Raw genomic sequence first — 20,772 nt, forward strand, 5'->3', positions numbered from 1 at the left:
TGTATTGTGGGTGAATTTATAGATTAGTAAATCTCCAAACCTTGGACAATCATGGAGTTAATATGGAACGAGTATCTGTTGGAGGACATTGGGGTCTGGGGAGGAACTCGGTTGACTAGAGTCAATGGCATGGGAAGGTAAGTACCACTCAGACTACCAAGAAGTGAAGCTGAATGGTCCAAGAATGTCCCCACAAACAGAATTTACAGACAACCAGAAGGTCTAAATAAATATTTACTGGTAGGTCGGCAAGCATGCACTCCAGCTTTCCTAACTGTATTTTTCTCTTGTTTTGAGGAGGTAGATGTGCTGCAATTGTGTAAACAGAACTGTGGAATATTTGTAGCCAGGAAAGGAAATTTGGATGAGGCCTCATGTTGCGTGTAGGGGTTTGAGAGTCAGTTAATGACTGGTTCTGTAAATTGGAGGATTCCTCAGTGGTGTTCTGTTCATATCTAATTCAAGAATTCTTTCAGTATCCTGGGGTCTGAACTTTTTGTGAATTCATCCATAGCTTTTAAAACAATGCATCAGTCCATCCATGGATTAGATATATTTAATGTCCTTATAAATTAATTTACCAGTTGATGCTTCATATAAGTCCCAAGAGCATCAGAGCGCTTTACATAGTGCATAAGCACTACGAATACTATCCAGACTACTTATGTGAGAACAACATTTTAAGCTATTAAATGCAACACAAATAGGGAACATTATTTCATGCATAACAAGCTAGAACCTATGCAAAAGATCTAAGTAATTCAAAATTGGGCAAATTGAGAGACTTAGAGCAACCAGTGGTGGTCTGTGTTCATTCAAAGATAATAGTGGAATCCAAGTAGGTTGGGACCGAGTTAGAGATTAAGTACCAAGAGATGTAACAAAATCTGTTTTGTTGGGGGTTAAATTTAGACCCGCATTAATATAAACCGTAAAATGACACTAAAGTACAATAAGATAATGAACATGTGAAGCCTTAATGAAAAGTTAAATAACAATTACAAAACTGACCTTTGACACATAAACATAAAAAACATAGACTTATAATTATATAAAAAGAAAGCTATCAATAATGTATTGGAGCTGTTATCATTAATCCACACTGAGTTTAAAAAGGCACCATACTGCCCATCTCAATGATTTAAGAGGAACCCTGTTATTAAAGCAGTGGCACACACGCACCACTATCCCACCATTAGGTCTTTGGAGAACACCACCTACCACTGTACACTACCTAGGGTTGCAGGGTAGATTATTTCGCACAATTGCATCTGGCTAACAGCAGTGCCAGTTGAGGATGTGGGTGGAGCCAATAGAGTAAGTGGGTGGAGCCAGTGGAGGAAGAGGGTGGAGCCGGGGTAGGTGGGTGTGGCATCCAAAACAATGTGAGCACCTGCACTTAATATTTTACAAATTAAGCACTGGTGAGAGGACATGAGGCAGGGGAGGGCCAGTTACCTATCAAGATAAGGCAACGCTAACTGTTAGTCTTGAGTACCACGCCCAAATCTTTGTGGAACTCCTACACATCTCCCCAAAGGCTCAAAGGGCCACCAGGAACAGCACAGCCACGAAGGTGTAAGGACACTGCCGTGTGCATCCACCCCGAGCATCTGCACCCCTGATTCCGGCTAGACGGGGGTGAAGGCCGAGAACCAACTGTGCTCACACAAAAGGAAAAGGAAAACAAAGAGGACAATAAAAGAAGGTGGAAAACGAGCGGACAATCGCAGGGCAAGGGGGACAGAGGCCTGATACGTTCATTTGGCCTTCTCCACTTGACTACACCAAGGGCAAATCATCTCATGCATGCTAGTGGCACCATAGAACAGTCTGAGACATGCAGCCATGCGTTGACACGCACGCCCATGCGCGGATCTCCAGCTTCCAAGCCACACCCTCGCACCTGCGCATTGACACACGGATGCGATGAGCAACCCTCCGGCAGCTGGCGCTGCCGCCCGGCAAGATGGAGGAAGCAATCCAGTTGGGAGTGCCAATGCGCCTTCCCCAGGGCACAGCCACACAGCGGTCGCACCTCTACCCCCCCTTCAGTGAAGCCTGACCCCACCACAGCTGCACCAAGATGGAAAGCGTGGGTTGGACGGTTCAACCACTACTTCAAGGGGACAAGAGAAACGGATGGCACCGTGAAACGGTCGCTTCTCATCTACTATGGCAGTGCGGAGATCTGTGACCTCTTCGAGACGCTCCCCAACACGGGAAATGACGACGACTACGATGCGACGGTCGCCGCGCTCAACAGGCACTTTGACCCCCAACTCAACCCCGACTTCGAAAAGTTCAATTTCAGAAGGGCGTGGCAGCTGGACTTGGAGTCTGTCGACATGTTCTATGCACAGCTACGCCGGCTGCCCAGCACGTTCACAGACCATTGGGAGGAGATACGGGACCAAATCGTCATGGGATGCTGCTCCAAACTCCTGCGAAAGCTGATCCTTCGTCAGCCAGGGATCTCGCTGGACGATATCCTGGTCCTGGCCCACTCTCATGAGCTGTCGGACATCCGAGCGAAGGAAATGGAAGCCGCCCTGCACACGCCCGTTGCTGCCTCACATGCGCCCAGGCACCCGCCGATCAAAGAGGAGAGGGTTGAAGTAATCCAAAGACGCCCGCTGCAACTCGACAAGCACCCAGGCCGTCACCAGGAGGACCGTGCGGATACAGTGGAGAGGATCACCCTGTGACGGCCGTCTGTGGGGAAAAAGGGAAGATATGCTCCCGCTGTGGCAGGCTGAACCATTACGCCAAGGTGTGCCGCGGCGGACGGTTCAGACAAACCTCGTCGAAGCCCAGAGGCATGCCACAACGGATTCGCCAGATCTCTCTTGACGATTCTCCGGCAACCATGGAGGACCAGCCGCAGGAACGACGCCTGGTGTACGAAGATGATGACGAGGATGTGTTTGTGGTGTTGTACATCAGTAGAACTGACTGTCGCCAAAGGCCACCTCCCATGGGCTCCGTCTCAGTGGAAGGCACCGATGTACAAGCCCTCATCGACACCGGCGTGTCAGTCAATATGATTGCCTGTCACCTCGACCCCCGCTTGCGCCCTCCAAGGCCCGAATCTATACGTATGGAGGGACAGATCCGCATCCTCTCTGAGGAGTCATTCAGGCCAAAGTCACGAGCGAAAGCTACGCCACTGAGACTAGGTTCCACATCACCGAGGGAAGATAAGGGACACTGCTCAGTTGCCACACGGCTGAAGACTTGGGACTCGTTTTCTTTGCCAACCAAGTCCACGACTCCCACGCTGAAGCGATGTTGAGGGAATACCCGGCTCTCTTCAAAGGACTAGGGAAGCTCAAGGGCAAGAAGTCCAAACTCCATATCGACGCCTTGGTAAGACCCGTGGCTCTCAGACACCAGAAGGCGCTGTTCAATCTTCGCCCGCAAGTCGAGGACGACCTGAAAAAGCTCGAAGATCTCGATGTGATTGAAAAGGTTTCTGACCCAACCCCATGGGTGTCCCCGCTGGTCGTGGCCCCCAAACCCAAGCAGCCTGGAGCCATCCGGCTCTGCGTTGACATGAGGCTGACGAATACGGCCGTGAAGAGAGAACGCCACATCTCTCCCACAATGGATGACATAGTGGCAGACCTAAACGGAGCCAAGTGGTTCTGTAAGCTGGACCTGAATGCCGGCTACCATCAGCTGGATCTGGAGCCCGAGAGCAGGTATATCACCACCTTCTCAACGCACGTCGGTCTCTGAAGGTATAAGAGGCTCAGCTTCGGGGTATCATCGGCAGCCAAAGTCTTCCAAAATGCCATCAGGGAAGCGCTGTCTGGGCTGCAAGGCGGGATCAACCTTAGTGATGACATACTAGTGTTCTGGAACACGCTAGAGGACCACCACAATCATCTCCGAGCCACTCTGAAGAGACTAGCAGACTGTGGTTTAACCCTGCACAAGTCCAAGTGTTCGTTCTACCAAGAAACAGTTGACTTCTTCGGGTATACCTTCACCAGAGAGGAACTCCTCGTGGACCTCAAGAAGGCCGCGGCCATCCGCGCGGCCAGCACACCGAAGAACCCCACCGAAGTGAGGAGTTTTCTCGGCATGGCCACCTACTGCGGGCAGTTCATTCCAAACCTTGCTGCCATGCCGGAACCGCTCCGGGCCCTCACACGCCATGATCACAAATGGGAGTGGACATCAAAGCGGGGCTGTTGGACAAGACAATGATGGCCTACTTCCATCCAAGGCGGCGCACGTAACTGGTCGTCGACGCCAGCCCAGTGGGTCTGTGAGCAGTCCTCCTTCAGGAAGACCTGAGATCTGGAGACCAGTTGCCTACGCGAGCAAAGCCATCACCGACACGGAGACCATATACGCTCAAATCGAGAGGGAGGCATTGGCGATCAAGTGGGCGTGCCAACATTTCCACTTGTATCTGTGCGGCCAGGAGTTTCACGTTGTGACTGACCACAATCCCCTACTCCCGCTATTTGCAGGCTCATCTCGGTTGGCGGACCCCGAGAATCGAACGATGGGCAGTGCAGCTGCAATCATACAATTTCAAGGTCATCTACCGTCCCGGGGCCCACAACCCGGCTGATTATCTTTCCAGGCACCCCGAATCGACGTCGCCCTCAGATCAATCGACGGATGTGTGCAACACTGAAGCGTTCGTAAACATGGTGTTGCAAGTGGCGTGTCCCGCAGCCATGACGCTCGAAGAAATTGCCCTGGCCACCCAGGAAGACCACACTCTGTCCCAAGTGAGAGAGGCGCTGGAGAACAATGGATGGGCACATTTCATGGATGGAGCCCGCGTCCTCCGACCCGAAGTCAGCCATGCCCGACAACAGCTCTGGCAAGTCCGCCATGAACTCAGTATGGGGGAACAAGGAGTTGTTTTAAGAGGACACCTGATAGTAGTCCAGAGAAGTTGCAGAAACGGGTCTTCATACTGGCACACGTTGGCCACCAAGAGATGGCGAAGACAAATGCCAGACTGTGAAGCAAGGTCTGGTTCCCCACGATGGACTCCATGGTGGAGGAAATGGTGAGACAGTGCCACGCCTGTACGATCACCGGAGGAGATCCCGCACCTGCACCTGTGATCACTGAAGAACCGAGCAAGACCCCCTGGACACACAGCCTAGATTTTGGGAGCTTCCCAGATGGACGTCACATGCTGGTCATGGTTGACTCATTCTCGAAGTTCCCCATTATCGAAGTGGTGACGTCAACAGCTTTTCCCCAGGTGAAGAGGGTCCTAGACAGGACTTTTGCAGTGATGGGGCTGCCTGAAGAAGTGAAGTCCGACAATGGACCTCCGTTCCAGGGCCGAGAGTACCAGGAGTATCTTGAGAACAGGGTGATTCGCCACCAGAAGATCACCCCGTTATGGCCACAAGCTAACGGGGAAGTGGAACGTCTGATGTGGACACTCAACCGAGCGCTGCGCATTGCTGTGGATGAAGGAGAAGACGCCGAGACAGCTCTTGACCAATTCCTTGGCGTGTATCGACAGACCCCTCACAGCACAACCAAGTGTGCTCCGGCTCATTTACTGTTGAAGCGGGCCCCCCGAGACAGTATCCCGTCGGACCTGACGTGGGTGCCTGTGGAGCGGGACGATGAGGCGATCCAAACAAGGAGGGAGACGACAAACCGGAAAGCCAGCGAAGGCTGAAGGGCACAAGAGCTCCAGCTAAAAGTGGGAGACCGGGTGGTGATCAAAGACCGACACACTGGTTGGAAGTTTCCGACGCCCTACGAGCCAGAAGTATGGACCGTTGTGGGCATTCAAGGGACCATGGTCACTGCCCAAAAGAGACAGCACTCTGTAACGAGGAACGTGTCCAGCTTCAAGAAGACGGCCAAGAGAGAGCCGGGCCAAGAAGGATCCAACTATCAAGATACACTTCCGAGCGGTTCCCCTCCTGCCTCCCCCAGCATGGGGAGTCCGTCGCTGGAGACACCCCGGCGAGCACGCCAAGGTGGTACAGATGCTGCCGGATTGACCCATCAAGACACAGCAACTGAGTCGTCTGAGAGTATTCCGTCCAGTACTCTGGCTGGTTCCAGCTCCCGGAGCCAGAAGTATGGTCTCCGGCCGAATCTTGCGCCAAGTCAGAGACTGAAAGGGGCGATTCACAGAACTAGCTTAAGACAAAATCCTAAACTTACTACTTTTGGTATTCACAGAAGTTAGGATTTTGTCTTAAGTTTGTCTTAAGACAAACTTAAGACAAACTTAAGACAGACTTAAGACAGACTTAAGACAGACTTAAGACAGACTTAAGACAGACTTAAGACGAACTTAAGACAGACTTAAGACAGACTTAAGACAGACTTAAGACAAAATCCTAACTTAAGTCTGTCTTAAGTTTGTCTTAAGACAAGCAGGGCTCGAGTCGGGGTACCACGCGGGTGGACGGCGTCCCCCCCACTTATTTTACCGGGTTTTTACCGGGTGGACGCCGTCCACCCTGCCCAAAAGATGGAGCCGGTACCCGAGCCTGCGCGCGCGCTCAGCACTCACCAAACCCAACCTTCTATTGTCGAGAGAGGGCGAACAGAGCTCTTTAAGTTGTTTCACGTTGATGGAGCCGTTCAGTATGACAGACGGGCGCTCGTGGCCGTATATTAGAAAAGGTCAGTATGTGTTTATGCATTTCAGACGGAGACCGGCAAATTTACTGTGGGCAATAAATACGCACCGAACAAGCGCATCTTTAATTTCCCCGCTCCTTTGAGTGTCAATACGGTGACTAATTCCAACGTAAACATTCTCCTTTTCCCTTTGAACCTGCCCCCATCGCCTTCTAACCTTTGTTAATTAGTGGGGACTCCATCTCGTGACGTCACTTCCGGCTGTGAGGTCACTTCCGGTGACACCACCTAACTTGGAGCGTCCCCCCACTTCTTTTTTTAGGACTTGTGCCCTGGCTACGTCACTCCTCGGGACACAAGTACAAGCAGTTCAGGAGGAACGCGCCTATGGTCCCAAGGCTACCTCTAAACAGTCTCTGAACGTTCCCACACAGGATATGCAATTCACATGAAAACCTGTACGTCCCCGCGCTACCCTGAGCAATTCATTTGAGTACTTCAATGCCCACCACCTAGGGCTAGGTTCGCACTATACATACATATACTCGCAATAAATAATAATTTTTAAAAAAACCTAAGAAAACAGCAATGCAAAATTACTATTGTCAGAATTAATAGTGCAATACTTACAGCAAGATAAATAAATATTTTACTCCACCTCCCAATAACTCATCTAATTTTGAATAAAAAGTAAAAGCCAACGACTATCAAAGGCCCAACGATTATTTTTTACTTCATTTAAACTAGCAGTCACTGGCAAAGCCAGCAGGCCTGACTTTAAAATGTTGAAGCAAGCTAACACAGGCATACAAAAGTGTGCTGTATTTTTGCAGTGCCTCTCTGCAATCGACCACCTTCTATGGGGCATATCAACAACAACCGGCGATAATTATCGCTGAGCGCACTTAGCGCTTGGATAATTATCGCCGGCTAGCGCCGATTTTTATCGCTGAGATAGCGTGCTATTAGCAACGCTTATCTCATCAGCGATAAAAATCCTAGCGCTAACTGGCTAACGTGAGATTATCGCTGGAAACCCAGCAATAATCTCACGTTAGCTAGTTGATAGGGACGCACAAATTTAGCCATGATATCCACCTTCCATAGGATATCATGGCTAAGTCAGTCCTGAAGCAGGCGTAAGGAAAGTAGCGATAACAGGGTTATCGCTACTTTTCCTGACGCTATGCTTCATAGCGTTAGGCTTGCTGATAGGAGAAATGTCGCTTAGCGACATTTCTCCTGTCATGCCAGGTCAGGAACGCCCACTTTGCATCTCATTCGAGATGCAAAGCTGGGCGTTAGGAATCCTGACGCTAAAGCAAGGTTTCACGTGTTAGCGTGACCTTGCTGATTAGGCGATAAAATCATTGCTGGTTTTCGGCCGAAAACGGGCGCAAAAGCGGCGATAATTTTTTATCGCCTGCTTGTTGATATGCCCCTATGTCTCATATTTCTGTGCCCTATTTTATAGACCCCAGGCGCGTGATGCAACATGGCATCACATAAGCACTGCAAGCAGAGGGAATTAAAACAAGCATTGGCATAGCCAGTAGGTCTACACACATGGAGACAATTAACGAGGTATTTACATGTAAGTGCTAATTTTGTGCATGCCTGCGTGTAGAATGGGTTCTCATTCCAGCCGCTTCATTTTAAATCTGCATTCCTTGGTTCCTCCCGACGTGCACAGCGGGGACAGGTGTTTTACAATCTGCGCAATGCCGAGAGCTTGTTGTTTACAGACAACACCCCAGCTGCTTTTGACCCACCACGTCCTTCTCCCTGCTCTGCTGTTTTACCCACCCGCCTGCTTCAGCCAGGCCGCACTTGTTCTTTTTAAGTCTCCCCGCTCAGAAGGTGAGTGTTACAGCTTGTGTACACGTGTTATTGTGAACATGTGAGTGGAGAACATTCATAAAACACCTACGACGAAACCAACAGCATCTTGTGACCGTGCTGCGTGTACAGTTCCCTGAGTCAGCCACGGCTTTCAATAAACTGTGTTTTATTGCAGGCAGGAGTTGGTAGGGCAGTAAGGGTGGCAGGCGCCCTTGTACAAGCAAACAAAATGGACACCCACTCTGCTAGTGGGCTATAAAAATAAAACCATAACTGCAGTTCAGGTGTCGCCTAAGACTCCTGCTACCACTGCAACTGATGCACCAAATATAGCTCCGCCCCAGCACGTAAGCACTCTCTCTCTCTCTCCCTCTCTAAATCTCAGTCTTTAAATCTCTCTCTCTAAATATCTCTCTCTAAATTTCTCTCTAAATCTCTCTCTCCCTCTCTAAATCTCTCTCTCTCTGGTCGGTTAACATGCTAGCTGTCTTTGGGAGTAGGACGTAGCTGATACTCAACAGTTACTATGTAAACAAGCATTGGCATAGCCAATAGGTCTCGCTTTTGGGACCTTATAAATGTTTACCCATGCAACAGTTGATGTTGTTGCACCAAGGATATTGTGCTGGATAACCAAACACTTATAAGGTCCCAAAGGCGAGACCTATTGGCTATGCCAATGCTTGTTTATTTTGAACATGCGTCCAAGGGCTGCAGAGAGGGCTCGGCATTAGTGGCTGTTCGGGGACGGGCGGGGAGCAGAGAAGGATAAGGTGCCCCTCTCTTGCTTCCTGCCCAGACAAGACAAGGAAGGTGTCCGCTTCTGCTCTGCGGTTGGCAGCTGCCCCCCCCTTTCCTACTCTTATTCCCTCTCTGTCTGTCTAACTCCTCCACACTTACCGAAAACCGTGACTCAAGAAATGGTTCGCACCCTCTCTTTCTTCCTGTCTTTCATTTGTTCCCCTGTCAAATGGATGCAAAAAACAAAACCACTTTTGCTGGAAATGCACTTTTTTACATTTTTCTATTCCAAAGTGCAGCCACGGAAATAAAAGGTTCAACATATGAAAAATCAATAACTAAATAAAGCAAGACGTAGTGTTCTTAACGGGTGCTGACTTTGAGTGGGGGCGTTGTATATTATGGTTTTAAAAGCACTTTCTGCGTCCTTCCTGGCCTACAGTAATTTTCGGCAGTAATAAAAATTTCATGGTAACTCCGGTGAATAAACTTCTTCCTAGAGCGAGATCTGAGTTTTGTCTAGTGGAAGTTTTGACTCATGGAAAGATAGCGCAGAGGGTTAATGTGCCTGCTGCAAAGAAAATGTACCATGCCCATCACAAAGAGCACATATTGTAAATAGGTCGGTGGGTTACTGCTTTTGTCAGTAAGATCCTTTTGCTACTTGCAGTTTATAAGTTAAAATCCTAACAAAGAACAGTGAGCTATTAACTTTCATCTTAGAGCTGCATACAAACTGCAAGGTATAAACTAGAGTTTTATGGTTTTTCCCCCCCCCTAAGCCTTTAATTGTCCTAATGTTGCAAAAAGTGTTAATTTGGATAGAAATCAATAATAATAATTAAAGTGAACCCCCAATCATGGTATTAGGTTTTAAATTCTGAGTTTATGTTTCTCTAGATCAATCACTATTAAACTATACTGCTCACTAATATGGTTGTCATGTGACTCCTACACCTTGTAGTCCTTTGTCTTATGTGACATTTCCTATACAGTGATTTACACACGTAAAATTGATTGTCTCTGTGTATATTGCTGACGACAGAAAATCCATGGCTCGGAAACAAATGGCTTGTGCTTCCACTTTTAAGCATATTTGGGACATTCTGTGATTAGAAACATATCCCACTTTGTGAATTTATTTTAATGTCAATAACTCATATTAATCGTTAAGTAATCATGTGTATCCATTGGTTGAATTACATAACATAAGCTGTAACTGGTCAGTGAAATGCCAAACAAATACTAAAGATTAGGATGTTTTGTCAATCCTGGCCACACCTCTAACTCCGCCCATTGATCCAATCCTCAGGTTATTCCCGCCCTCTGGTTCTCCGCCCACAGTTCCCCTACTTTTTCCCCCCACTTCGACCACTGAGGATACCTGGGAGGTGGGGTGGTGTTCTCTAGTTCTTAGCTCGTGTTCGAGTGCAGGGCACCCCGGTGGTGGGAGGATGGGGTTCCCATGTCTCCTTACATCCCTTTTCCCCTCACATGAGATGAAAACTCATGTAAAGATGCAGAACAGGGACTCGAGGGTTGTCTCAGCTCTATGCAAGCCTATGCACTCTAGTGACTCAGCTCTATCCCAGCCTATGCACTCTAGTGACTCAGCTCTATCCCAGCCTATGCACTCTAGTGACTCAGCTCTATACCAGCCTATGCACTCTAGTGAGGTCTTTCTTAATATTTTGAAGACTCATCTGTCGGTCAACATTTCTCTCTGTTATGTTTTCACTCTTCACACTCTGACTGTCTCTTCCTCACAACCCCTTCTCAGTGTCTCTCGTCTCTATCTCGACTTTTTTCTCTGCCTTCTCTCTCCTTCTCCTTCCGTCTTTTCTTTCTCTTCCTCCCTGCCATCCAACTCTCTCCCATCTCTCTGTCTGTCTGCCTCCCTCTTTCCCCATACACTCACTTTTTTGTGTTCTTTTTCCTACTTTTCACTTGCTCTTACCCCCCTTCTCGACCCCCACCCTCTCTCAAACTCCTTATTCTCTGATTCTATTGAACTGTCTATGCATGTAATCTTACTCCACAAGGGTCAAAGTACAGTTAATGGAAAAGGGTCATGATTTCAATGGTGCAGCAGGTGCGGTGACACCAAGATCAAAAGCTCTAGGCACCCCACTAGACACCTAATATTGCACATTTTTACTACTAAACAGACACTCACAGGGGCAGTTACCTTGCAGACAACAGGGTCATGATTTGAATGGTGCAGCAGGTGCAGCAGCACTGGGTCCAAAAGTTGTCAGAACTTCCCTGGGCACATAATATTGCTATATTTACTACTAACCAGGCAGTCACAAGTTCAATTACCCTGCAGTTAAAAGGGACTTAATTTTAATGTGCAGCAGGTGCAGTGGCACCGGGGCCAAAACCTCTAAAGACCCCACTAAACCCAGATTATTGCTGAAATGTGTTACTAAACAGGCAGTCACAATTGCAGTTACCTTGCAGACAACAGGGTCATGAATGTAATGGTGCAACAGGAGCAGTGACACCAGGACCAGAAGTTATAAACACCTTATATTTCTATATTTTACTACTAAACAGGCAGTTACAAGTTCAGTTACCATGCAGACAACAGGGTCATGATTTGAATGGTGCAGCAGCCGCAGTGGCACCGGTACCAAAAGTTTTCAGAACTCCTCCAAACACATCATATTGCTATTACATCAATTAATTCTCTCTTTCATTTCAGTTTTCAAAATGTTGCTATTACTTACCCACACTATACCACTAGTAACAGCACAATATATTGCCTTTTTGTACATAGACAACTCATAACACTTTAACAGGCATTCTGTAACATATTGTGCAACTACTCAGCAAGCTACAACTTACAACAAAAAACAGTTTATTATTTATTAAATAGGTGTAACCTAATGCATTTACCAATGCTTCTTTTTCTTTCTTACCTCTCTCCATTTTAAATTTGTTTTGCCTTCCTCCTTTTTTCTTTCTTTATTTCATTCTCTCTTTCTCGACTTTTTTCCCAAAGGCAAGCTCCTGGCAGCTAATGCCAGACCAATTGTCTTTTTCTTATACCTGTGTTAGCCAAAACTTATTGATTTTGCTAAAATTATTTGTATAACATAGAGGCATAATACCAAGAAACGGCGTTCTAGGGTCAACATGGGCTTCTATTGGAATTGTCGGCGGCATATTATCAAGCCCATTATCGGCGCTTTAGCAGCAGTTTTTTGCCGCTAAAGCGGCGATAATTTTAACGTTGTGCTTGATAATATGCCCCATAGTTACCTATATGGTTTTTACAGTGTCCATCAGTCTGTGGTTCTGTCAAACCCATTTACTTCCAGCCGCTCCAGTATGCATCAAGCGGCATTGTGTCAGCAGACTTTAACCATTCGTTTACTTCACTGTGAGTTTCTGCTTGCTTTTCTTTTACAAGGAGCACATCAACACACAAAACAGTTCCCTTCAGTGCCAGGGAGTACAATGGAAATATGTGCTTTTTGGGGCCCAAGACGACATTTTTGCCTTTAGTCAATGTTTTTGTTTAGATAGAAGAGGACACGGCATTTCCTAAAACAACAAAGTTGACAAAACAAAAGAAGAATTGCCAAAAGGCTGGCACCCCACACCAGTCCTATTGGCTTTGCCAATCCTTGTTGTTTTATTGTTGAAACACAATGATTGTTCATTGACTGTGCCAAAGTCCCTTCTCTTGTATGTTGGTGCATTGTTTAGCGTTGTTTTTACGATCTGTACTGTGTCATTGCATTATGTTAATGTGAAAAAAATAATTTCTTTTTCTAACTGTTTTCTCCCTTAGATTCCACCTTCTGGGACATTTAGAAGACCTGGATTACAGTTTATGCTCTAAAAAATGACGTGGTGCACAAAAAAAATCTGGGTATCTTTTAGCATATTTGCAATTGCTTTTTTAACATTGGTTTTGTACTCGAAGAACTACTATTCGATTAAAAGAGATGATCGTCATTTTTCGCATGCGCATTATCCCTTCCCCAAAGTTAGTGTTTCAGGGGATACAATAACTGAATTAGGAAACAGCAGAACTTTCATCATTGCGCCTTATCAAGATCATAGGGACGGAAACAACATTCGCACAATCGCTATTGTTCACAAAGATGTTAAACAACTTTATTGCTTCATTCCCTGCAGAACAAACAACTATGTCTACGTAGTAAAGGCGGTCTTAGACATGCATGTCGATCGTTCCGATTTCCCTTATGTCACAACAGATATCCTTTGTTCAGAACCAATGAACTGCCATCCCAAATATATCGCATTCGATCCAACCCAGGATGCATCTCTAGATAAACTTTCTGTGTTTGCAATACAGAACCTGCAGCCATCAACATCATTGTATGTGAATTTTACTGTGTGCATTTCCGCCATGTTTGGAAATTATGACAATGTCTTACAGTTCACGCAGACAATAGAGATGTATAAACTGCTGGGGGCCGGGAGGGTCACAATCTATAAAAATAACTGTAGCCGTTTGATAGAAAGACTTTTGAAATATTACGTTGCTGAAGGGATTGTAGAGGTGGTACCTTGGCCCATCGAAAAGTACCTAGCTCCAGCACATGCGTGGCACCACTCAATGGACCCCAAGGATATTGGGTACTATGGACAGTTGGTCACCCTAAACGACTGTATGTACAGGAACATGTATCGAAGCAAGTATGTGATACTCATCGACCTGGACCAAATAATCCTGCCCTTCGAACACCCTGATTGGACGAGTATGATGGACGATCTTCAGAAGCAACATCCAGATGTTGGAGCATTTCTTTTTGAAAACCACATCTTTCCAAAACACGTGTTCAGCCCGATTGAAGGGTTTAACACTTCGTCTTGGGAGGCTGTGCCCGGCGTGGATATCCTGAAGCATATTCACAGGGAGCCTGATAGGAAAAACTTCTTTAATGCCAGAAAAATTATCCTCGATCCCCGGAAGGTGGTTCAGATCTCAGTCCACGCTGTCCTAAAGGCTTACAAGAACAGTCTGGAAGTTCCTCTCAAAGTTGCACTTATCTACCACTGCACAGGTCCTGTTCAGTCTGCTCTGCCTAGAGGATCCCTCATCGAAGATCCAACCATCAGAAAGTACATGATCCCATTGATTGAAAATGTTAACAAGGTGCTTCAAAGGAATAAGTTCTTGAATAAAACTGCAGGCACCTGAAGGGCAGTTGGAGATTACTGACCACTAACATCCTAAATGTAAATAACGTTCCCTAAGTAACATTTACTGTAAGTTTCTTTTAACAAGTACATAAACATCTCCTGACATATTTATGCAATTGTAAACCTACCCCCTCAAAAACTTTCCAATTCTAAGCAACATTTCCTCTCCTAAAGTACTTTACAAGTAAATACTTAGGGGAAGATTTACAAGCCCCTTGCGCCACTTTTGCTTCATTTTTAACATGGGAAAAGTGACGCAAAATTGCCGCAAGGGCCTTATAAATAAGCCCCTTACTTCGGAAGAACAAAAACAAAAACTTTCCCCTGAAGCACAATAAACAACTTCACCTAAAGCACGTTCTAAGTTTAAACAATTTGTCCTGTTATGCAACTATACGCAAGATCTTTGGGCCCGATTCACAGAACTAACTTAAGACAAAATCCTAAACTTACTACCATTTTTGTATTCACAGAAGGCACTTACACATTTTGGTATTCACAGAAGGCACTTACTCATTTCGGTATTCACGGAAGTTAGGAGTCCTAACTTTAGGACTCCTAAAGGTCTTCTGTGAATACCAACAGTCTTAAAGTTAGAATTTTTCTCAGTTTAGGAGTAGTAAAGTTAGGACTCCTAACTTTAGGACTCCTAAATGCCTTCTGTGAATACCGAAAGTCTTAAAGTTAGGGGGGCCGATTCACAGAACTAACTTAAGACAAAATCCTAAACTTACTACTTTTGGTATTCACAGAATTTAGGATTTTGTCTTAAGTTTGTCTTAAGACAAACTTAAAACAAACTTAAGACAGACTTAAGACAGACTTAAGACAGACTTAAGTTTGTCTTAAGTCTGTCTTAAGTCTGTCTTAAGTTTGTCTTAAGACAAATTTAAGACAAAATCCTAACTTCTGTGAATACCAAAAGTAGTAAGTTTAGGATTTTGTCTTAAGTTAGTTTTGTGAATCGGGCCCAGGATTTTTCTCCGTCTAGGAGTCGTAAAGTTAGGACTCCTAACTTTAGGACTCCTAAATGCCTTCTGTGAATACCGAAAAATCCTAACTTTAAGACTTTTCGTATTCACAGAAGGCATTTAGGAGTCCTAAAGTTAGGACTCCTAACTTCTGTGAATACCAAAATGAGTATGTGCCTTCTGTGAATACCAAAATGAGCAAGTGCCTTCTGTGAATACCAAAACGGTAGTAAGTTTGGATTTTGTCTTAAGTTAGTTCTGTGAATCGGGCCCCTAGTTCTTGTATATTTGTTTTTAGTTTTCATTGTAATGAACAATTGTCAATGCAAACAAAAAACAAGACTGTGATGGTCTCTTCTGATAAAGGAGAACGTATGATTTGTACTTCCACTCTAGAATAGTTTACGTTGCAAAGTTTGCTAGGGGAACAATAGACACCAAAATACCACAACATCCCAATGTCATCCTTACAGTTTCCAACCTGCACCCTTGACGTAAGGCTGTGGGGCTGCGCCCCACTGATTTTCTTGCAAATTGAGGACCGCGAGCAAGCAAAACATGCCCGCTACGCTACGCATTTTTGCACTGTGCTACGTGCAATTCACGTAGCGCGTAGTTGCGCAAACTACGCGAGCATAGTGTAGTCCTACGCCGAGGGTTAGTGCTAGTGTCACACTGATTTCCTTGCAATCAACACCAGGACCAAATCTTTATAGAATCAATCCTAGTAGTCAGGCCGGGAATCACGAGAGCTCTTAACATCGAAGTAAATTGTTTTAAAATGGCCATTGGTTCAATAACAGTGTTCTCTGACTACCACATCCAACTGTTCTTCACTTATCAATATTCTTAATGGTTTTAACATGTCATAAACAGGGAGTTGTTAGAGCATGTCATTTATGGGAAACCAACAACAGAGTAGTATGGATATAGAAACCCTAGCATACGAATATACAGATAGGGAAGATCTTCATTGCCCACATTGTGTAAGATAATTATAACCAAAATCAGTATGAGGGTGGAGCTAGAGGGATAAGTGAGATGAGGAGGTGGGGATGGAGGGAGCTGGGGGGAGAGAAAAGGGGAAAGATGAAGGATAGAGAACCTACTAACCATGGACTATCTAAATTACGTAATGAGGAGTCTGCTGCAGAAAAGAAGGCAATACCGAGCTGCAGAATTCATTGAAGACAATAGTGTGTTTGTTTTTTGTCTGATTGGACCTTCATCCAACATCTACAAATACCCATTTTTAGGAGCTTAAAGAATTGAGGTGTGATACAATAAAAAGTGCTAAAGCACAGAAACAGGAGAGCGGTCATACCTAGTGCTGTATCACAGAGTGTTCCCATTTAGGAATGAACAGATCCCCAGAAGGGGTATGATAACATATCAAATAACGTTGAATACATTAGAGCTGTGTATGTAGTATGCAGAAAAGGATCCCATATTTCTGTGAATATCCGTGGTTGGTCGTTGAGTTTATAGATGAGTCTCTAATGAGCTGCAGTTACTGCCAATTCCTCCAACCACTGCCAAGGGGAGTCTGGCAGCAAGTTTCCATTTTCACAGAATGCATATCTTGGCAATCTCTGGTGAAGTATCAAACCAACGTTTAGTATTTATGTACCCTTAATATTTGTGCTGTGAACACTCAACTGTGGTGGGCCCTAGAGGAAATAGAGAGCTCAGCACCTTCTTGGTTCAAGTTTGTGTTGTTACAGCTGGAGTAGATGTGCTAGTAAACAAGACCTCTTGTAGGACCTGTGGTCATTTTAACACTTCATTTTGATTCTGTAAGACCAGTGGTTTCTGTCACACTTGAGTCCTGTGTTAGAAAACAAACCAGAGATTATTTAACTTACCACGTCCCTGTAGCGTTCGGAATGGGCCTTCCCTTTGGTGGAGTTGCTCCAGCACCTACATGCCCCAGTGAGCCTAAAAAAGTTGCTCCTAAACGTGTTGCTCAGGCTACACAATGGCACAGATTGTGAATGTCAGCAACTATAGACTCCAAATTATTGAATGGCATCCAGAATGTCAGACATGGGTTTCTTCTTCTTAGGACCATAGATTCTTGGTAGAAGTGAGACTTGAACTTATAAGGTAACGATTCTCTGATGGCGGTCTTTCATTGGAAAGCACATGTTAATCTGAGATGTGCTAGAATCTCTTTCTCTGATGTCAGTTCCTGATTTTAAAATATACAACTCAGCCTTTGGAAAGGGCAAATGCCTTGCTACACACTAGGTTCTCAGATTTTATTTTGTGTGTAACGCCCCTTTGCTATACATTTTCATGCAAGGTTCCTGTAAGAAAGTGCAAGACGTTGTTTCCATTAACCAGCAGCTCTATAGCCCTGCCCTCCTTGCCTACTAAAGGTTTTAATGAACTCTCAACAGTACACCAAGGATGCAACCTACTCAAGGATGAATATACTCACCTTCACGGACTACACTTACCAGAATGCTGGTGGATGGTACTTCCAGCCACTCCCACTAAGGGCGGAGAAGTTCAAATAAATGAAAAATTGAATTTTGAAGGTGATCTGGCTGCCTTTGTGTGAGATCTCATGATGAAAAGGCGTTATGGCCTCGAAACGCATCGGACCTGGAAAATTGAAGGGAGAGGGGGTATTAGAGCTGTGCAGGGGCCAAACTAGCCGGATAGCAGAGCAACATGGTGTGCCTTCTCTAAGCTCAAGGGCTGTATTGTTCACTTGTATACTAGCACGGCTGGCCTTGGCCGTGGAAAAGTGCACCACTCCCTCCATGCAAATAGAATTACTGCATGCGGGGAGGCTGCGGTGAGAAACTTTTTGTGGCCGTGCAGGACGTTGTTTCCATTAACCAGCAGCTCTATAGCCCTGCCCTCCTTGCCTACTAAAGGTTTTAATGAACTCTCAACAGTACACCAAGGCTTTCTTCATATTTAAGGATGAATATACTCACCTTCACGGACTACGCTTACCAGAAAGCTGGTGTATGGTACTTCCAGCCACGCCCACTAAGGGCATAGAAATTTAAATAAATAAAAAATTGAATTTTGAAGGTGAGCTGGCTGTCTTTGTGTGAGATGCCATGATGAAGAGGCGTTATGGCCTCGAAACACGTTGGATCTGGAAAATTGAAGGGAGAGGGGGTATGAGAGCTGCGCAGGGGACAAACAAGCCGGATAGCAGAGCAACGTGGTGTGCCTTCTCAAACCTCAAGGGCTGTATTGTTTACTTGTATACTCGCACGGTTGGCCTTGGCCTTGGAAGAGTGCACCACTCCCTCCATGCGGATAGAATCACTGCATGCGGGGAGGCTGCGGTGAGAAACTTTTTGTGGCCGTGCAGGACGTTGTTTCCATTAACCAGCAGCTCTATAGCCCTGCCCTCCTTGCCTACTAAAGGTTTTAATGAACTCTCAACAGTACACCAAGGCTTGCAACCTCCTCAAGGATGAATATACTCACCTTCACGGACTACACTTACCAGAATGCTGGTGATTGGTACTTCCAGCCACTCCCACTAAGGGCGGAGAAGTTCAAATAAATAAAAAATAGAATTTTGAAGGTGAGCTGGCTGCCTTTGTGTGAGATGCCATGATGAAGAGGCGTTATGGCCTCGAAACGCGTCGGACCTGGAAAATTGAAGGGAGAAGGGGTATGAGAGCTGTAAAGGGGCCAAAAAAGCTGGATAGCAGAGCAACATGGTGTCCCTTCTCAAAGCTCAAGGGCTGTATTGTTTACTTGTATACTCGCACGGCTGGCCTTGGCCGTGGAAAAGTGCACCACTCCCTCCATGCGGATAGAATCACTGCATGCGTGGAGTCTGCGGAGAGAAACGTTTTGTGGCCGTGCAGGACGTTGTTTCCATTAACCAGCAGCTCTATAGCCCTGCCCTCCTTGCCTACTATAGGTTTTAATGAACTCTCAACAGTACACCAAGGCTTTCTTCCTATTTAAGGATGAATATACTCACCTTCACGGACTACACTTACCAGAATGCTGGTGGATGGTACTTCCAGCCACGCCCACTAAGGGCGGAGAAGTTCAAATAAATAAAAAATAGAATTTTGAAGGTGAGCTGGCTGCCTTTGTGTGAGATGCCATGATGAAGAGGCGTTATGGCCTCGAAACGCGTCGGACCTGGAAAATTGAAGGGAGAAGGGGTATGAGAGCTGTAAAGGGGCCAAAAAAGCTGGATAGCAGAGCAACATGGTGTCCCTTCTCAAAGCTCAAGGGCTGTATTGTTTACTTGTATACTAGCACGGCTGGCCTTGGCCGTGGATAAGTGAACCACTCCCTCCATGCGGATAGAATCACTGCATGCGGGGAGTCTCCAGCGAGAAACCTTTTTGTGGCCGTGCAGGACGTTGTTTGCATTAACCAGCAGCTCTATAGCCCTGCCCTCCTTGCCTACTAAAGGTTTTAATGAACTCTCAACAGTTCACCAAGGCTTTCAACCTATTTAAGGATGAATATACTCACCTTCACGGACTACGCTAACCAGAATGCTGGTAGATGGTACTTCCATCAACGCCCACTAAGGGTGGAGAAATTCAAATAAATAAAAATGTAATTTTGAAGGTGAGCTGGCTGCCTTTGTGTGAGATCTCATGATGAAGACGCATTATGGCCACGAAACGCGTCGGACCTGGAAAATTGAAGGGTGAGGGGGTATGAGAGCTGTGCACGGGCCAAACAAGCCGGATAGCAGAGCAACATGGTGTGCCTCCTCTAAGCTGAAGGGCTGTATTGTTTACTTGTATACTCACACGGCTGGCCCTGGCAGTGGAGAAGTGCACCACTCCCTCCATGCGGATAGAATCATTGCATGCGGCGAGGCTGCAGAGAGAAACGTTTTTGTGGCCGTGCAGGACGTTGTTTCCATTAACCAGCAGCTCTATAGTCCTGCCCTCCTTGCCTACTAAAGGTTTTAATGAACTCTCAACAGTACACAAAGGCTTTCAACCTATTTGAGGATGAATATACTCACCTTCACGGACTACGCTTACCAGAATGCTGGTGGATGGTACTTCCAGCCACGCCCACGAAGGGCGTAGAAATTCAAATAAATAAAAAATTTAATTATGAAGGTGAACTGGCTGCCTGTGTGTGAGATCCCATGATGAAGAGGAGTTATGGCCTTGAAACGCGTCGGACCTGGAAAATTGAAGGGAGAGGGGGTATGAGAGCCGTGCAGGGGCCAAACAAGCCGGATAGCAGAGCAACGTGGTGTGCCTTCTCAAACCTCAAGGGCTGTATTCTTTACTTGTATACTCGCACGGCTGGCCTTGGCCGTGGAAAAGTGCACCACTCCCTCCATGCGGATAGAATCACTGCATGCGGGGAGGCTGTGGAGAGTAAAAATGTTGTGGCCGTGCAGGACGTTGTTTCCATTAGCCAGCAGCTCTATAGCCCTGCCCTCCTTGCCTACTAAAGGTTTTAATGA

The 20,772-nt window shown here is 46.0% G+C and overlaps 1 protein-coding gene across 4 annotated transcripts in view; it reads left to right on the forward strand.

The window, feature by feature from the left end:
- LOC146868828 (uncharacterized) overlaps positions 1-14,360 on the forward strand; it is a 225,722-nt gene extending 211,362 nt beyond the window's left edge. For all 4 annotated transcript variants that reach the window (XM_085613855.1, XM_085613852.1, XM_085613854.1 and 1 more), the window contains one exon: positions 12,980-14,360. In XM_085613855.1, the coding sequence (XP_085469981.1) occupies positions 13,034-14,359 (1,326 nt within the window). In that variant the 5' untranslated portion in view covers positions 12,980-13,033 and the 3' untranslated portion in view covers position 14,360. The remainder of the gene's footprint in view (positions 1-12,979) is intronic.
- The last annotated feature ends 6,412 nt before the right edge of the window (positions 14,361-20,772 follow it).

Source organism: Triturus cristatus, chromosome 1_2 (assembly GCF_964204655.1).
Source record: "Triturus cristatus chromosome 1_2, aTriCri1.1, whole genome shotgun sequence".
Lineage (NCBI taxonomy): Eukaryota > Metazoa > Chordata > Amphibia > Caudata > Salamandridae > Triturus > Triturus cristatus.